The 16,638-nt window shown below is 44.3% G+C and overlaps 1 protein-coding gene across 1 annotated transcript in view; it reads left to right on the top strand.

The window, feature by feature from the left end:
• Positions 1 to 15,972, top strand: part of LOC143941290 (vomeronasal type-2 receptor 26-like) — a 38,421-nt gene extending 22,449 nt beyond the window's left edge. Inside the window, exons 2-6 of the mRNA XM_077463326.1 lie at positions 3,783 to 4,010; positions 5,782 to 5,897; positions 14,280 to 14,425; positions 14,533 to 14,583; positions 15,065 to 15,972. Coding sequence (XP_077319452.1) covers positions 3,783 to 4,010; positions 5,782 to 5,897; positions 14,280 to 14,425; positions 14,533 to 14,583; positions 15,065 to 15,972 — 1,449 coding nt within the window. The remainder of the gene's footprint in view (positions 1 to 3,782; positions 4,011 to 5,781; positions 5,898 to 14,279; positions 14,426 to 14,532; positions 14,584 to 15,064) is intronic.
• The last annotated feature ends 666 nt before the right edge of the window (positions 15,973 to 16,638 follow it).

Here is a 16,638-nt window from a genome sequence, read left to right as displayed (position 1 = left end):
CTGATGCGTATGCCTGGCGGCTGCGAGAGCTAGCATGCGAATTTGTGTGTGTAAACACACAAATACACGTTCTGTCAGGGGTGAGGAGACCGATTTGTTGTTTGAGGTATATAGGAACAACGGTCGATCTCCTCCCCCAGTCAGTCCCACCCCCCACACACTGATTGAACACATTTAAACTCTTGATCACCCCCTAGTGTTAACCCCTTCACTGCCAGTGACATTTCTCCAGTAATCAGTGCATTTTTATAGCACTGATCGTCGTCTAAATGTTAATGGTCTCAAAAATGTGTCAAAAGTGTCCGATCTGTTGCAGTCCCAATAAAAATCACAGATCACTTCCATTACTAGTAAAAAAAAAAATAATAATAATAAGAAGAAGAATTCCATAAATCTATCTCCTATTTTGTAGACACTATAACTTTTGTGCAAAGCAACCAATATATGATTATTGCATTTTTTTTTTTTTTACCAAAAATATGTAGAAATATATATTTGCCTAAACTGATTTTTTTTTTTTAATTTTGGAATATTTATTATAGCAAAAAGTAAAAAATATTTTTTTTCCAAAATAGATGCTCTTCTTTTGTTTATAGTGCAAAAAATAAAAACTGCAGAGGTGATCAAATACCAACAAAAGAAAGCTCTATTTTCATAAAAAAAAAAAAGACATACATTTTGTTTGGATATAATGTTGCATGACCGCGCAATTGTCAGTTAAAGTGATGCAGTGACGCATCGCAAAAATGGCTTGGTCAGGAAGGGGGTAAATCCTCCCAGGGCTGAAGTGGTTAAAGCATAACAATAACACAGAGCACATTAAGTATTGTTAACAATGTTTCAGGATTCAGAGATGTGAGGAGGAGAAGAGCGATTTGGGGAGAGGTTTCCAGGTGAAGAGGAGAGACCCCAGTTGTGAAGCTGTTTGAGGCCTTGTTTAAGATGGTATATAGTAGTAGGTTTGCCTCGGTATGTGACAAACAGCTTGAATGGGTAGTACAAGGTATATAGGATATTGTGTTCCCAGAGGGTGGAAGTTAAGGGTGCAAATTCTCTGCGTCTTTGAGCGGTTTCTGCAGATATATCAGAGAGTAATGACGGGGTAGTAATGTGCACGGGAGCCGACACTGGCCGCGATCTGCAGCCTGCCCAGTGCGCCTGTGCACCGCTGTCTACGGCACATGTGCCGTAGACAGTGGTGGCTGTCTTCAGGGAAATATCTCCTAAACCGTATTGGTTTAGGAGATATTTCTTGGACCTACAGGTAAGCCTTAATCTAGGCTTACCTGTAGGTCAAAGTGGTTTGTAAGGGTTTACAACCACTTTAAACTAAAAGATATTCAAAGGATTTCTGCCTAGAGACAGACTCAACGTCACAATGTTTGACCTTATCACCTTGGCTTGAGCCCAATGTTCTCAACACACAATATATGTTCTTAACGTCCAGCAACTAAATGTCAACTCTAACCGCAGACCCATCCTGCTTCACACTTTGCCTTAGCATTTCTGGTAAAATTTGCACAAGCTAGCATGAGATGGAAACATTTTCTAAAACATTATCTTCTAAAACAGATTCTAAGGAGTAACTCTACCTTTCCTTACAGGCAAAGGGGCTGCCCTCTTAGAGCTGTCCCTGTTTTGTTCTCCTCTAGGAGCTGTGCAGGTCATGGGATCCAGTGCTGTTGGAGTGGAGGCACGCTGTGAGGCTCGTAGTGCTGTGTTCTTTTTAGTCCCTGGGCCAGGAGCCTCTGAATAACTCAGTCAGCTTCCTGGGACCCAGCAGTTGATTCTTATTGTGGGTCATGATTCTCCAGTGTATGGGAGGATGTAGAGGTGTCCAGAGGTGTGATATACTGGCCAGTAGTGCTTGTCCTGTGGCTAATAGATCCCCTGTGTGGCGGTGAAAAGGAATCAAGTTGACATGTCAGAGCACTGCCAAGCTCCGCCCCCACCTGTGTTGTTTTATCTGGGATGGTTGAGTAACTTAAGGAGGGCTGGGTGACTCACAGACAGCATCTCTGAGACCTCCTCCTACCCCCAAGAAGAATGAGGGTAGAGGTGAGGAGTACCCTGACCAATCCCCAACAGATGGGATTGCAGGGGGCAGGTCCCCTCAAATACTCAGGGCCAGCCAAGCTTGGGCAGAGAAGTTTGGGTGGAAGCTAGAGATGGAATGTTAGGCTGTTGGTGGCCCTTGAGTGTGCCCCATAGTCTGAGGGGTGACCTCAGGCTTGGGTGCAAGGGGACCCTCTTCACATCACACAGAGGTGTCTGACTGGTAGCACAGGAACAAGTTGAAGACAGCAGGAGAATACTGCTAGACAAATTTCCAGGGAGGAAGACAGCCAGGTGGGCTGGTGAGTGTTGCAGTTGGAGAGAATTGAGAGGCATGCCTGAGAGGACTGGAAGAGAGCAGTCTGGGATGGATGCAGTCAGTCTGGGAGGACTGTAGAGTCTTGGCCAGGAGGACTGGAGAAAGGGGCAGCTACAACCAGGTAGGCTGGCAGTGCCTGAAGAGGTGGTGCTGGGATCAGTAGCCACAGGATGAGGACAGTTAGGTACTAGGACTTTGCTACACAAACAAGGGGCCTCTGGTTCCTGCCTGTAAAGGTTTTTTGCTTCTCATCTGACTGAGCCTTTGTCAGATCATCCAAAAAGTGCCATCTGACCCTGGGAGTTGTAGTTTTACAAGCAAGATTTGTGCTGGAGGTAGAGGAGAAGTGTATATAAGGACCATATATAGTTGTGTCTCAGAAAATTTCTACTGCTTTGATCAAGTGTGCATCCCATAATATCCTTATCCAAATGTATTAAAAAAAGAAATATAATAAAACATAAAACAAAGCACTGGACTGTTCTTCAGACTTAAGTGTGATGTGAAGATGTGGTGTGCCTGGCTCTGCAGGGTGGGGGATCCCTTTACATTTGTGGCTCCATAGGGGGTACACTACATAATTATCAATCAGCTGCTACACCTCCAGGGATCTAATGTGGAAATTGTCAGGGTCTGCATCCCTTTAGATCAGATTTCCCTTTGTTAGTATCTCAACAAAAATTACAATTTTTTTTCCTGGGGATGCACAAAATCTGATTTGTATCTGACTGATTTGTGTTTGACTTCTGGGAGAATCATTGAGCCAATCACCAAGCAGGAAATTACATTTCAGGGGGGAGGGGCTTTCTGTATACCATCTATGTAAAGAACTCCTCCAGGTGGCCATATTGCATTTTACAGAACATTACAGAGCTGCAGGTTGAAAAGAAAAGGTCGTATTTATTAATGTTCAATTACAATATGACTTGAGCAATTGTATACCCTATATTATTTTTATTTTTTTGTTTACTAATTTTTTTCTCATGAAAGTGTAATTGCCCTTCTTCTTCTCCGGAGTGAATACCTGTAATCTATCAGTCCTCATAGCTGAGATCTTCTGTCCTCCTTCTTCATTATGTTGCCATTTGCTGAACTCTTTCTAATTCATCGACATCTTTCCTGAGGATTGGTGACCAAAACTGAACTGTATATCCAAGATAAGGCTGAGCCAGTGTATTGTAAAGGGGGAGAATTATTCATTTACGGTATCTCTGGAACATTCACAAAGCAAATTGTTTATAAATAGTCCCAATAAAATGTATCTGATTATAAGTGCTCAGCAAACAGGTCATCTCATCCTGATGGCATTCTCTAAATGAGATTTAACTAGATAAACAATTTATAATCAAACATGTTTTAAACATTCTATAAACTTGTAACCTATAATCATTTCTGTCATTTTTTTAAGCTGTCCCGCTATGTAAAAGAAGTCCAGTACAAGGATCCGAATGGCAAGGTCATGATGTTTAATGATAAAGGAGAACTGCCCAGCCCACTGGACATTGTAAATTGGATTTCAAGAATTAATGATAGAAATATCACTGATTGGATGCTTGTGGGCCAGTTTGATGGGTCCCTTTCAGAGGGTCAGCAATTTACACTAAATCCAGAGATAATAACATGGAAAGGAGACAAGGTGAGTTACATTGGGGAAGCTGATCCAGAACTTACAAGAAACATACTAGTTTTGACCCTAAAGCAGGGCTCAAGTCCTGCAGGAACGCATGGGAATGGAGTTCCTGTACTATTTCCACAACAGGAACGCAGTTCCCGTTAGCAGTCCTGCAAGACTTTGAAGTATGCAAGCTGAGTGGCAGGTGCTACACCACCAGCTGCCTACACAGCTCGCAATAGTAAGTAACACACGCCAGGGGTGGACTGACCATTCAGGCATTGCCAGTAGGCGGCCCCATGACAGCTTCCTCTTCGATCTACCTGTCAATCACAGCTAGCTGACAGGTAGATCAGGTCCCTGTTGCTAAGAGATTGTATTTAGTCAGACCTCTCGTGATACGCTCCTCCCCGCCTGCCCCTCCTGATTTTCTGTCTCCTCATCCTCCCCTCCAATCTCCTGCATACTTGCTCTGTGTGTCCCACTGAATCCCCCCTCCTCTATCTTCAGTGCCATATGATGAGAGAAACCAGAGGAGGAGCAATACAAAAATTGGATGAAAAATACCACTTTTGAAGTGTTTGTGCATATGAGCGTATCATTTTTTATTTTTTTTGGTGGGGGAGTGAATCTTGGGTGGGAGTTCCCACACTTTTTTCCCCAGGACTTGACCCCTGCCCTAAAGCCCATCTCCAGACAAATTCTAACCCCATCCTGTTCATAGACGGTCAACATCTGCCCTGACTGAGCTGTGGTAGACAGAATTGGAAAGGTCCGGGCAGGAAAGGGTGAGATTTGGTCATAAAGGTATTTGGTTGCAGAGTAGATAAGAGAAGGGCTAAAGTGGTGAAGATTTCTATGGGTTTGCTGGTAGTAGGGATGGGGGGTGTACAGGACACCAGGAATGTGTCCTGGATGTCAGATATATTCCCCCAGTATTTGAGTTGTCCTCCCTTTAAAAGGGACAGTTTGAAGACATTGTTGTGTACTCAGGGGTTCTCATCCATGTTGCGTGGAATGTTCCAGGGTAGTCTGGCCGTAGAGGACTGACATTCAGTACTCTCTGGATTGATAAGTCCTATTTCGGTTAGAAAAGTGTTCTGTTGCAGAGTAGATACGAGAAGTGCTAAAGTGGTGAAGATTTCTACACGTTTACTGGTAAGAGGGATGGGGGGGGGAGTAAAGATAAGGAGAGTAATAAACTGACAAGATTATGGCCAGAGAGAGGTAAATGGGTGTTTGGAAAGTTGCATGGAGTGTAGAGGTGTGTGTCTATTGCGTTAGTCCAAAGGAAGAGGTCGGGTTGAGGAGTTGGGAGGTAGCTGGGGTATAAACATTATTAGAGATGGTAAAGTTACCAAGAATGATATTGGGCATTTCAAAGAAAAGAAAATAAGGTAGTCGGGCAGAAAACTCATCCATGAAGAGTGACCCAGACCCAGAGGAAGATAAATCACAGCGCAGAGAACCTGGAGGAAAGAGAAGAATACAGTGAGCTTCAATGAGGAGAGGGATAGAGAGGGAGGTGCAGGAAGGGCTTGAAAGGTGTTTTATGGGTAGAGAAGCTGAAGGTCATTGTAGTCATATTAGTGCACTTGCAACAATACTTTTTTTTTTTTGCACAAGAGTTACCTGTATTTTAAGGACACAAAATTGGGGGAATTCATCCTTCTAAGATTCAAGTAGTGCAGAGGAGCAGTGGAAAAGCCATGAAGATGAGAATTGTCATAAACTATGTGATAGAGATTTAAAATATTGTGCTTCACATTCAGACCATTGCCTTTTTCTCATACAGAATTATTACTCACCGTTCAAAGGTTTTCCTTTCCTGAGTATTTTTAAACAAAGTCTCTTTAGGACCCAAATCGTCTTCCATATAATGGTCTGGTTGTGGGAAATGATGTTCCACAGGTACAAAGTAATCCTCTTCTTTATGTTCTTTTATATTGTGTCTATAAATATTTGTTCTTTTTTGTAACATCTGTCCTGTCTCACCAATGTATGATCCATGCTTTCACTTTCTGCATTGAATGAAGCACATCCCATTACTGGAGGCCAAGCTGTATGATCCTGTAATACTGAAGGCACCTTTGTTTGTGTGACAATGTTTAATATATTTATATGAATGCACAGTTTGCAGCATTTATTGTTGCAATGCTTTGACCCCTCTATACATTTTTATTGTTGTTAATAAAGGTACAAAGACACAACAAGCATACTAAAGAAAAAGGGGTCGTGCAGTGCAATTTTCAAAGTACAATCATTCAATAACTAATTGATGTGAACTATCAACTTACAACGGTTCACCAACATTGTTGTTTTGCAAATTACGTCTGTCTGTTCATATACTCTAGAATTTACTGAAGGCATCATAGGACAATGATCTAATGGCCAACAATCTCTTGTACATGTAGTCTTGATTAATTATAATTATTGCTTCAGAAAGGTTAGGTGCGAGAGGTGAATTCCATTGTTTGAGAATTATGGATCGTGCAGCAAGAAGTATGTGAGTTATAACTGGCAATATGTATGAGGGTATCTGTCTATACCAATGTTAGATAAAGTCAGTGCAGGGCAGGGGGGAGATATTATCCCCATGCATGTTGATATAAATTTTAATATTCGTCTCCAAAAGCTGGTTAGGATAGGGCAGTCCTAGAGGGTGTGTATTAGTTTCCTTATAGTAATTATTAAGCACAACTGTACTTTGTGAAACGCGTCTTCAAGACCCATTTGTTGGTGTCCTTTGATGTCATCTTGGTGATCAATAAACAACATTTTGGATTTCAATCGATGTGAAGCCATTTCTTCCTTTATCCTAGTAAGTTTCCTACTTGGCCACAATTGCACCAGCATAAAGGGGAACTGGAAGAGGAAAACCTTGCCATCAAAATGGGGTATATTACCATCTGTTAGTGATTTTCGGTGCCATTCCCCAGTGGGAAACACAATGTGTCGCCTTGGTGATAGAATTGAAGGCAGCACACCATTGTCTAGGGGTGAATGTGGATTTAAGGTCCGTTTCCCATTTGGTTATTGTACTAGTTTTAAAGAAGATTTCTTTGTCTTGCAAAATGTTATAAAACAAGGAAATGCCTTTCATTTGTTTTTCAATAGAGGTATAGAAGAGCAATGCTTTTGGATGAGTGGCAAGCACAGGAGGGGGGTGTTTAGTGAGAAAGTGAAGTATGCATACACTTATGAACATTGCCTGTCTGGGCACATTACATTTCTCCTCCCGCTCCATCAGGGTTTTAAGGTTACTTTGTGCAAAAATGTCCCTAATTTAAGATATGCCACATTGCATCAGGTGTCTAGTATCTAGCAAAGGTATCATGGATTCCAGAATCCTTATATGGAGTGACACTTTAGGAAATATGTCACATATTGCATGGTGTTTGTTTAGGTGTCTCCCAGCTAGTAGTGATGCTTGTGTGGATAAGGGCAGAAGGCCCAAATCCCAAGGCTTCCACATGTTGCCTAAGAGGGGAAGACATAGGTTTCTAGTGGGTGATTGGGCTGTCTTAATTTCTACCCATAATGGAGCTTTCTCTGTAACGAACCAGTGTTTGTTTGGTCTAGTTGTACGGCCCAGTAGTAGTCCCTTAGGTCGAGTAAACCCGCACCACCTAGAGTCTGGCACCTAATGAGACAGGAATATGCGCATTTAGCTTTCTTCCCTTTCCAGATAAATTTACAAAGGAAACTTGACAGATATCAGGTAGTGATTTCCAACTGTAATCATATAGGATCAAGTGTAGTGTAGTCATTTTGAAAGCTGAAACTTGCCATACTGTGTAAATTCAAAATGTGATATGCGTTGGAGTTCTGTAGTCATTTTGGTTATCAGGGGTTTAAAGTTAGAAGGTGTTAGACTAGATGAGTTGGCTGTTGGCCAAGTTTTGTATCCCCTTAGTGCTCGAGGAGAATGGGAGTTGTTTTTTGAGGATGTGTTGGGTGTGTAAGCTCACACCCAGGTCTAGGATCATGGACTTCAATGTGTTTACCTTATAGTAAGAGATATTACTAAACTGTAAAAAAAAAAATTGAATGCTTTGGGAAGGGAGTTTTCTGGATTGGTCAAAAAGAGAATAATGTCACCCACAAACAGGTTAATTTTGTGTGAGCGCTTTTGAAATTGGAACCCTGTAATTGATGGGTGGGAGTGGATTGATTTGGCCAATGGCTCGATCATTAAGTTAAATATTGTGGGGATAAAGGACATCCCTGTCGAGTTGTTAATTATACTGAATGTTTTTGAAAGTAGGCCCAAGGTATAAACCTGTGCTGAGGGATTTGAGTATAATGCTAATATAGCAGAGGAGATAATGTCCAGGAAACCAAATTTCGATGGCACTATAGACATGTAATGCCAATGCACCCTATCAAACGCCTTCACTAGAGACACGGCATGTCTATATAGACACACAGTGTCTATAGCCTACAGAAGAGAAGGTGTTTGAGTTTTTTTAGCACAGGGAATCACATTGATCAATCACAATCAATCACAATTCTTCTTGTCGCATCTGAGGTTTGTCTGCCTGTGACAAATCCCATTTGATCTCTTTTGATCAGAGTGGGTACTACATTCATTAGTCATCTAGCTAGCAGTACGGCAGCATTTTGGACATCAGAGTTCAATAATGATATGAGGTGGAAGTTAGCAGAAGTTGTGGGGTCCTCCGGGGGAAATTAAGACATTAATATTGCTCTGGCGAATACATCGGTCAGGTGTGGGGTAAAAATAGTAATAAAACTTTGGTAATACTCATTTGAAAAGCCATCTTGCCCAGGGGATATGCCGTTTGGAAGAGATTGTGTTGCAGTTGTTCTGCAAAACGGGTGGGAAAGTGCAGGTGATCCAGGAATTGTTGTATATCAGAATTACATGGCTGGGGGGGGGGGGGGGGGTGTCATGATCTTCCCTTAAATTATAGAGTACTCCATAATAATTAGCAAATTCATCCGCCATCACTTTTGGGTTGCTTATTCTATGTTTGAAAGTGGGATGAATAAGGTGGGAGATTCTTAATCTAGCCTGTGGGATCTTAAACCTATTAGCAAGAAACTTCCCTGCTTTGTTGGCGTGTGCATAATAGCCAAGCCTAAGTCTTCTAAGGTGCTTATCATACTGATCAGTCAGCAAGGATCGTAAATCTACTCTTATGCCGCGTACACACGGGCGGACTGTATGGCCTACTTAGTCCGCCGAAACACATTTCAGCGGACAGTCCGCTCGTGTGTGGGCTTCAGCGGACTTTTTCAGCGTGCAGTACGGCGGACTAAGTATTTTGGAATGTTCGAAATACTGTCCGTCGTACTCGCATTTCGGCGGACAATCCGCCCGTGTGTATGCCAGTCCGCTGTACTTTTGAAATGAGCGGACTTTTCCCGCCCGGAGAAAAGTCCGCTCATTTCGAGCGGGTATCCAGGTAGGCGGGGCCCGCGAAGGAGACGTCGCTGGCCCCGCCGCCTGGTATGGACTTAAAGGGGAACCCCAACGCCGAAAAAAATCGGCGTGGGGGTCCCCCCAAGTCCACAACAGACCCTTGTCTGAGCACGCTACCCGGCCGGCCAGGAAAGGGGGGCGAGCGAGCGCCCCCCCCTCCTGAGCCGTACCAGGCAGAGTGCCCTCAACATGGGGGGTGCCTTGGGGAAGGGGGGCCCCGCGGCCCCACCACCCAAAAGCACCTTGTCCCCATGTTCATGAGGACAAGGGCCTCTTCCCGACAACCCTGGCCGTTGGTTGTCGGGGTCTGCGGGCGGGGGGCTTATCGGAATCCGGGAGCCCCCTTTAATAAGGGGGCCCCCGGATACCGGCCCCCCACCCTATGTGAATGAGTATGAGGTACAATGTACCCCTACCCATTCACCTGTAAAATAAAAGTACCAAAAAAAACACAACACACGAGATAAAATACTTTATTGCACAGCTCCGGGGGTCTTCCGTCTTCGGGGGTCTTCTCGCCGGACTTCTCCGCTATCTTCTTGTAGCTCTTTTGCTAGCGGAGGAGTCCGGCTTTCTTCCTCCCCACCGGCCTCTTCTCCCGACTTCGGGGGTCTTGTCCCCCTCTTCGGTTCTTCTGCCGGGCCACCGCGCCTTCTTATAGCTCTTTTACAGGCGGTGGCCCGGTCTTCTGTTGCCGCCGCCGCCGCCGCCTTCCGTTCTTCTTCTTCTTCTTCTTCTTCTCCAGGAGATGTTGCCTCGACGATCTCTCCAGCCGCAATGCCAGGGACGCACTGCGCGGCCACTTATATAGGGACAATGGGGCGGTGTCACATGGCTTTATGTCACATGGGTTGGTGTCACATGGTGACCCCGCCCCCTTACGATGTCATAGTCCCCATGTGACATCCACCCATGTGACCAACCCATGTGACATAAAGCCATGTGACACCGCCCCTTGTCCCTATATAAGTGGCCGCGCAGTGCGTCCCTGGCATTCCGGCCGGAGAGATCGTCGAGGCAACATCTCCTGGAGAAGAAGAAGAAGAAGAACGGAAGGCGGCGGCGACAGAAGACCGGGCCACCACCTGTAAAAGAGCTATAAGAAGGCGCGGTGGCCCGGCAGAAGAATCGAAGAGGGGGACAAGACCCCCGAAGTCGGGAGAAGAGGCCAGCGGTGAGGAAGAAAGCCGGACTCCTCCGCTAGCAAAAGAGCTGCAAGAAGATAGCGGAGAAGTCCGGCGAGAAGACCCCCGAAGACGGAAGACCCCCGGAGCTGTGCAATAAAGTATTTTATCTCGTGTGTTGTGTTTTTTTTGGTACTTTTATTTTACAGGTGAATGGGTAGGGGTACATTGTACCCCATACTCATTCACATAGGGTGGGGGGCCGGTATCCGGAGGCCCCCTTATTAAAGGGGGCTCCCGGATTCCGATAAGCCCCCGCCCGCAGACCCCGACAACCAACGGCCAGGGTTGTCGGGAAGAGGCCCTTGTCCTCATCAACATGGGGACAAGGTGCTTTGGGGTGGGGGGGCCGCGCGGCAAGGCACCCCCCCATGTTGAGGGCACGCGGCCTGGTACGGTTTAGGAGGGGGGGCGCTCGCTCGCCCCCCTTTACTGTAGCGTGCTCGGACAAGGTTCTGTTGTGGACTTGGGGGGGACCCCCACGCCGATTTTTTTGGCGTTGGGGTTCCCCTTTAAGTCCATACCAGGCGGCGGGGTCAGCGACATCTCCTTCGCGGGCCCCGCTTACCTGGAGACGCGCTCGAAATGAGCGGACTTTCCTCCGCGTGTGTGGGCGAGTCCGTTCATTTCAAAAGTAGGGCGGATAGTATGGCGGACTTAGTACGCCGTATTAGTCCGCTCAAAAAGTGGTGTGTGTGTGGTCAAGTCCGTTCATTCGAAAGTATGACGGACTGTCCGTCGGATTGTCGGACGGACTAAGTTGGCCAGACAGTCCGCCCGTGTGTACGCGGCTTTAGTTTGGTGAGGAAATCAGAGATAGTTGGTGTAGGGTTTTCTTTGTTTTGGAGTTCCAGAGTGTGGGTCTCCCGAGAGGAGGCTACACAGCTTAAGGTTGTATTTTTGCTTTTTGGCTCTAGAGCTCACTGTGGCGGTTGCTGGGTCCTGCAAAATTCTTACATTATAGTGCCAAACTGTTACTCGATCCAGAGGTGCCTGCTCTTCTAGCATTACTGAAATTGAATCATGGTCAGACCATGTTATATCATGGATAGAGGAGGAGGATATCATCTGGAGCAGCCACTTATCAGTGACAAATAGGTGTATGCGAGAGTAGGTACGATGTCTGGAAGGGAAAAATGTGTAATCTCTTTAGTTAGCATGCTGACATCTCCAGGCATCGTAGACTTCCTCTGCATGGAACAATGACCTTAATGGTGGAGTGCAACCTTTAGAAGGTGAGTTGGAATCTATTTGGGGGTCAACTGTGAAGTTGAAGTCCCCACACATTAACAAATGCCTGTACTTAATACATGATACAATTTTAAAAACTCTATGCATAAAGCAAAGTTGGTGTGAGTTGGGTGCATAAATGGGTACTAAGTTGAAAGGCTTAGTGTTAATATCACAAGTAAGGATGATGTATCATCCTTCCTCATCCAGTAGTGAGATCTTCAGTTGGCCAGCATGACTCTCTTCTTTTTTTCTGATGCATTTTCTAGAAAGATGTGGGGGTAGTTCCTCTGGGTACATTTTGGGGCTGCCGTCACTTGAAAATGTGTCTCTTTAACATTTACAATGTCTGCTTTAGCCTTCGACACCTTTTTCCAGAGTGAGAACCTCATGCACTTGTACTAGCAAATCAGTGATAGGAAATAACTAATAAGGTGAAAACAGTGAACAACAAGTGCAAATTAAAAAGGGCAGAGGATGGGCCCATGAGCATATTTAACTGCAATAACACTTGAGGGGGCCATAGGGGTGTATACATCACATTCCTGTGGCTGGGGAATTGAAGTGGTAGTATATGTGAATTTTCCAGAATTCAGTTATCAGCATTAGCAGATTTCTTGGATGAACACTTGTGGGACACAACTTTCCAGGCGTCAGCAATGGCTTTAGGCCTAGTTGGTCCAGGATCAGTAGGAGGAGAATAAGGGAGTATGCCCCATTAGTGTAGGGCTTGCACGCCTACTTCCAATGTTGTCACCGAAGAGGTGGCTCCATTGTGGGTGATGGAGTGGGTTGCAGGGTACTTCAATCAATGGGGAAACTTGGGGTTCCTTAAGGCTTTTGTGACCGTGGTGAGATTCCTACAGTGCTGAAGGGTGTGTTGTGACAGATCAGGGAACAGTTGCAACCTGGAGTAGTGCTTTGGTAGGTTATTTATTTGGCGAAAGGTTGACATGATTCTGTCTTTTGTTTTGTAAAAGTGCACCTGAAAGAGGACATCTCGTAGTACTTCGGGAAGTAAGAAGGATGGTTTGTTCATCTTTGGATTATATCTATGATCAGCTCAGTTGCTGACAGGAATGGCACCACAGTGGAAAATAGCTCCTGTGCATATTGCATCATCTGCGTGGTTGGGACAGATTCAGGGATCCCTCTTATCTTCATGTTGTTCCTCCTTGACCTATCTTCCATGTCTGCCACTTTCTCTTTAAGCCACATAATTTCTTCTGATTGTGTGGTATGTGAATCAATCAGGTCAGAATGCAGGGAGGATCTTAGAGAGGTTAACATCTCCTTCAGAGTGGTATCAGAAATAGGTTGGCCCAGTGTAGGGAACACATCAACGGGATCAGGGATAGGTGGGCGAAGCTCAGTAGAAGAAGCCTATGCTTCCCTCACCTCCATGCCATGGCCTTGTTCTGGTCTCTGTGGAGAGTCCCGGTGTGGCTTTGATTTTGCAAGGCTTCTAGAGGAGGGTGTAGAAGCACCAGAAGACCCTCCGCTGTCCAGGTTTCCTATTTGTTCTTTATTCAGGGCTGTATTGTGGCTCTGCTTTGAGCCACTGGTGACTCTGTGTGGCTGGAGCAGCCGCGGACCACCTCTATTTTGTTGGGGACCATGCTGTGACTGCTGAAAGAACCCTGGCAGCTTGTGAAGCTGCAGTGGGTCTTTGCAGTGCCTTGTCATTAAGTGGAGGTGCAGGGAGAGGATGGGGTGATCTGGTGTTCAGTGTGGGCAGTGGAGGTCACGATAACTGCAGTTGTCCCCGATGGCCGAGCAGAGCTACTATATCAATGGGCCATCTTTTTGCTCACATGCCAAGCCCCCTCTGTTTTGTCCCCTTTATTTCCATGTCCCCAGAATGAAGCTTTCTGCTGATTATTATTATATTATTATACAGGATTCATATAGCGCCAACAGTTTGTGCAGCAGGTTAAAATATAAAGGGAGACAATATAGAAACAATACAATTCAATACAAGAGGGTTAGGAGTGCCCTGCTCCTGCAAGCTTACAATCTAAGAGGGAGGGGCTGGTGAAACAAAAGGTAGTGACTGCGAAGGAGTAACTGATGAGGGAAGTAGAAGATTTGGTTGTTAGCTGGAGGCAGGATAAGCCTCCCTGAAGAGATGAGTTTTCAGGGATCACCTAATAGTGAACAGAGTATGATATAACTGGAAAGATTGGGGTAGTGAGTTCCAGAGGATGGAAGAGGTTCTGGAGAAGTCCTGGAGATGATTAATGTATGTCTGAGGTTGGGTGGTTGCCTGAAGGTCAGCACTGGGGGTTGTTGGAATATTCCTTTCAGGGTTCTGTCCTCTGTTATGATAGGTTTCATCTATTTCATTATCTCTCTCATCCCTTCTAGTTCTGGATTATATGTGGTTATTAGAGGTACATGGCTATTTGTTTTCTTCTCTTTGTATTGTAGGACATTTTCTCTTTGGATTTTTAAGGCAGCGTTTATGCTTGTAACTGCTAGTTTTGTTGCTGTAACCTTTATAACAAAAAGGATTCTGCTAGTACTCCTAGATGTCTATTTCTATCTTCTGGAATGGTTCATGCGTTTATACCAAGGTATGCATTCTACATAAGTTTAAACACCAGAATCTTGGCTTATTTACATTATTACTGTATCTGTAGTTTTTCTCTTGAATAGTTCATATTGTTCTATATTATCTTAGGTCCCAAGGGGTCGATGCTCCGAGGAATGTCTTCCAGGGTTCAGAAAATCTGTAAGAGAAGGATATCACCCATGTTGTTATAATTGTGCTCCATGTTCAGAAGGAGAAATATCAAACCATTCTGGTAAGCTTTGTGTTTCTTCAAATAGAAACTCTGGTATTGGATTGGAAAATTTAAATTAAGTCCTTTAAAGTGATTCTTTAACCACTTTTTTACACTTTGCAGGCTGAACATCTCCCTAAATTGTATGAAATTAATGATTACTGATGGTGCCTTTCTCCCATTTTTGGTGAAAGTTTGCTGTACTTTTCTTCTACCGCTGACCCTTCTGGGAGTGTTGGAGGCTTTCTCAAGCAAAAAATGGGAATCAGCTTCCTCCTACTGTCTGCCTGAGAACGCCTCTAACAGTTTTTCACTTATAAAAAAGTAATGGTGTGGAAAACGATTACACGGAAGAGGCCAAAACTGTCAAATAGTTGCATTCTTGTTATACCATGCCTAATGTTATTTTCACTTATTTGTACTCTACAGACAGTAAAAGCTGCAAGAAATGTCCTGAAAATGAATGGCCTAACAAAGATAAAACTATTTGTATTGACAAGGTCAATGAGTATTTATCATATAAGGAGGATATTCTAGTTTTATTTTTTTATGTTACTTCAGTCATATTTGCTACAACATCTCTCCTTATACTTGGACTATTTGTTTGGTTTCGGAACACTCCCATAGTCAGAGCCAATAACCGGAACCTCAGCTTCATTCTGCTCCTCTCCCTCATACCGAGCTTCCTTTCTGTATTCCTGTTCCTTGGCCGTCCTGTGGATATTACCTGTATGCTGCAACAAGTCACCTTTGGAATTCCCTTCACCATCTCAGCATCTTCTATCCTAGCCAAAACCATCATGGTCTTCATTGCTTTTAAAGCCACCAGACCTGGAAGCTCTTGTAGAAAATGGGTGGGAGTCAAACTTCCCAATACAGTCATGTTATTCTGCTCATCCATTCAGATTTTGAATTGCATTCTCTGGTTGTCCATCTCTCCACCATTTCAGGAGTATGACATGGACTCCTATCCTGGGAAGATCATCATTCAGTGTAATGAAGGGTCAGTTATTGGGTTTTACTCCATGTTGGGTTATATGGGGTTTCTGGCAGCTGTGAGTTTTGTTCTGGCTTTCATGGTGAGGACATTACCGGATAGTTTTAATGAGGCCAAGTACATCACCTTCAGCATGCTGGTGTTCTGCAGTGTCTGGATTGCCATGATCCCGGCCTATCTGAGCACCAGAGGGAAATACATGGTGGCTGTGGAGATATTCGCCATACTGACCTCCAGTGCCGGAATATTATTGTGTATGTTTTCTCCAAAACTCTACATTTTGCTTTTAAAACCTGAACTGAATACAAAGGAAACAATGCTGGGGAAGAGAATGCTGTAAACATAACACATTGATTTAATGTATAATGCTGTAGACCAGATTAAACTAATTCAGCCATATTGTTAAATCATCATCATCATTATGATTTTTTGTGTATATTAACTACTTTCTGTCTACCTATTGTACATAAGTGGATGGAAGGTGGATGTTTCAGGATGGCAAACTATATTACAGCTTATTTTTTTTTCCTTGCTTTTACATTCCCCCAGTATGCACAAGCAAAACACTGTGACTACACTGTCCATTGGGTGGTACCGATCCCCAAAAAATGCTATGACTAGGGTCCAGGACTACACCTAGGACTTTGGCATGGGGGACAGGTTGATAGTTGAGCTGTTGATTTTGATAGAGAAATCAGGGGAAGAAGCATGATGGGGAGAAAATATTATGAGCTCAGTTTTGGATAAATTGAGTGTGAGGAAGTGATGTGACATAGAGGCTGATATCTCTGATAGTAAGTTGGTGAAAAGTGAGGAGACTGATGAAGTGAGCTGAGGTAGAGAGATAGATTTGGGTGTCATGGGCATAGAAGTGGTATTGAAAGCCATGAGAGACAAGCAATTGACCCAGAGAGGAGATGTAGATTGAGAATAGGAGAGGTCCAAGAACATTTACCCCTCTACAGTACATGTAGGCAATTGTTTTCTTTCAACCTTTTCTGTTCCA

This window comes from Lithobates pipiens, unplaced genomic scaffold, assembly GCF_037356315.1.
Source record: "Lithobates pipiens isolate NorthernLeopardFrog02 unplaced genomic scaffold, aLitPip1_a1.2 Scaffold_3, whole genome shotgun sequence".
Taxonomy (NCBI): Eukaryota; Metazoa; Chordata; class Amphibia; order Anura; family Ranidae; genus Lithobates; species Lithobates pipiens.
Note: the sequence above shows the minus strand (reverse complement) of the source record. Positions and strands in the feature narration are given on the sequence as shown.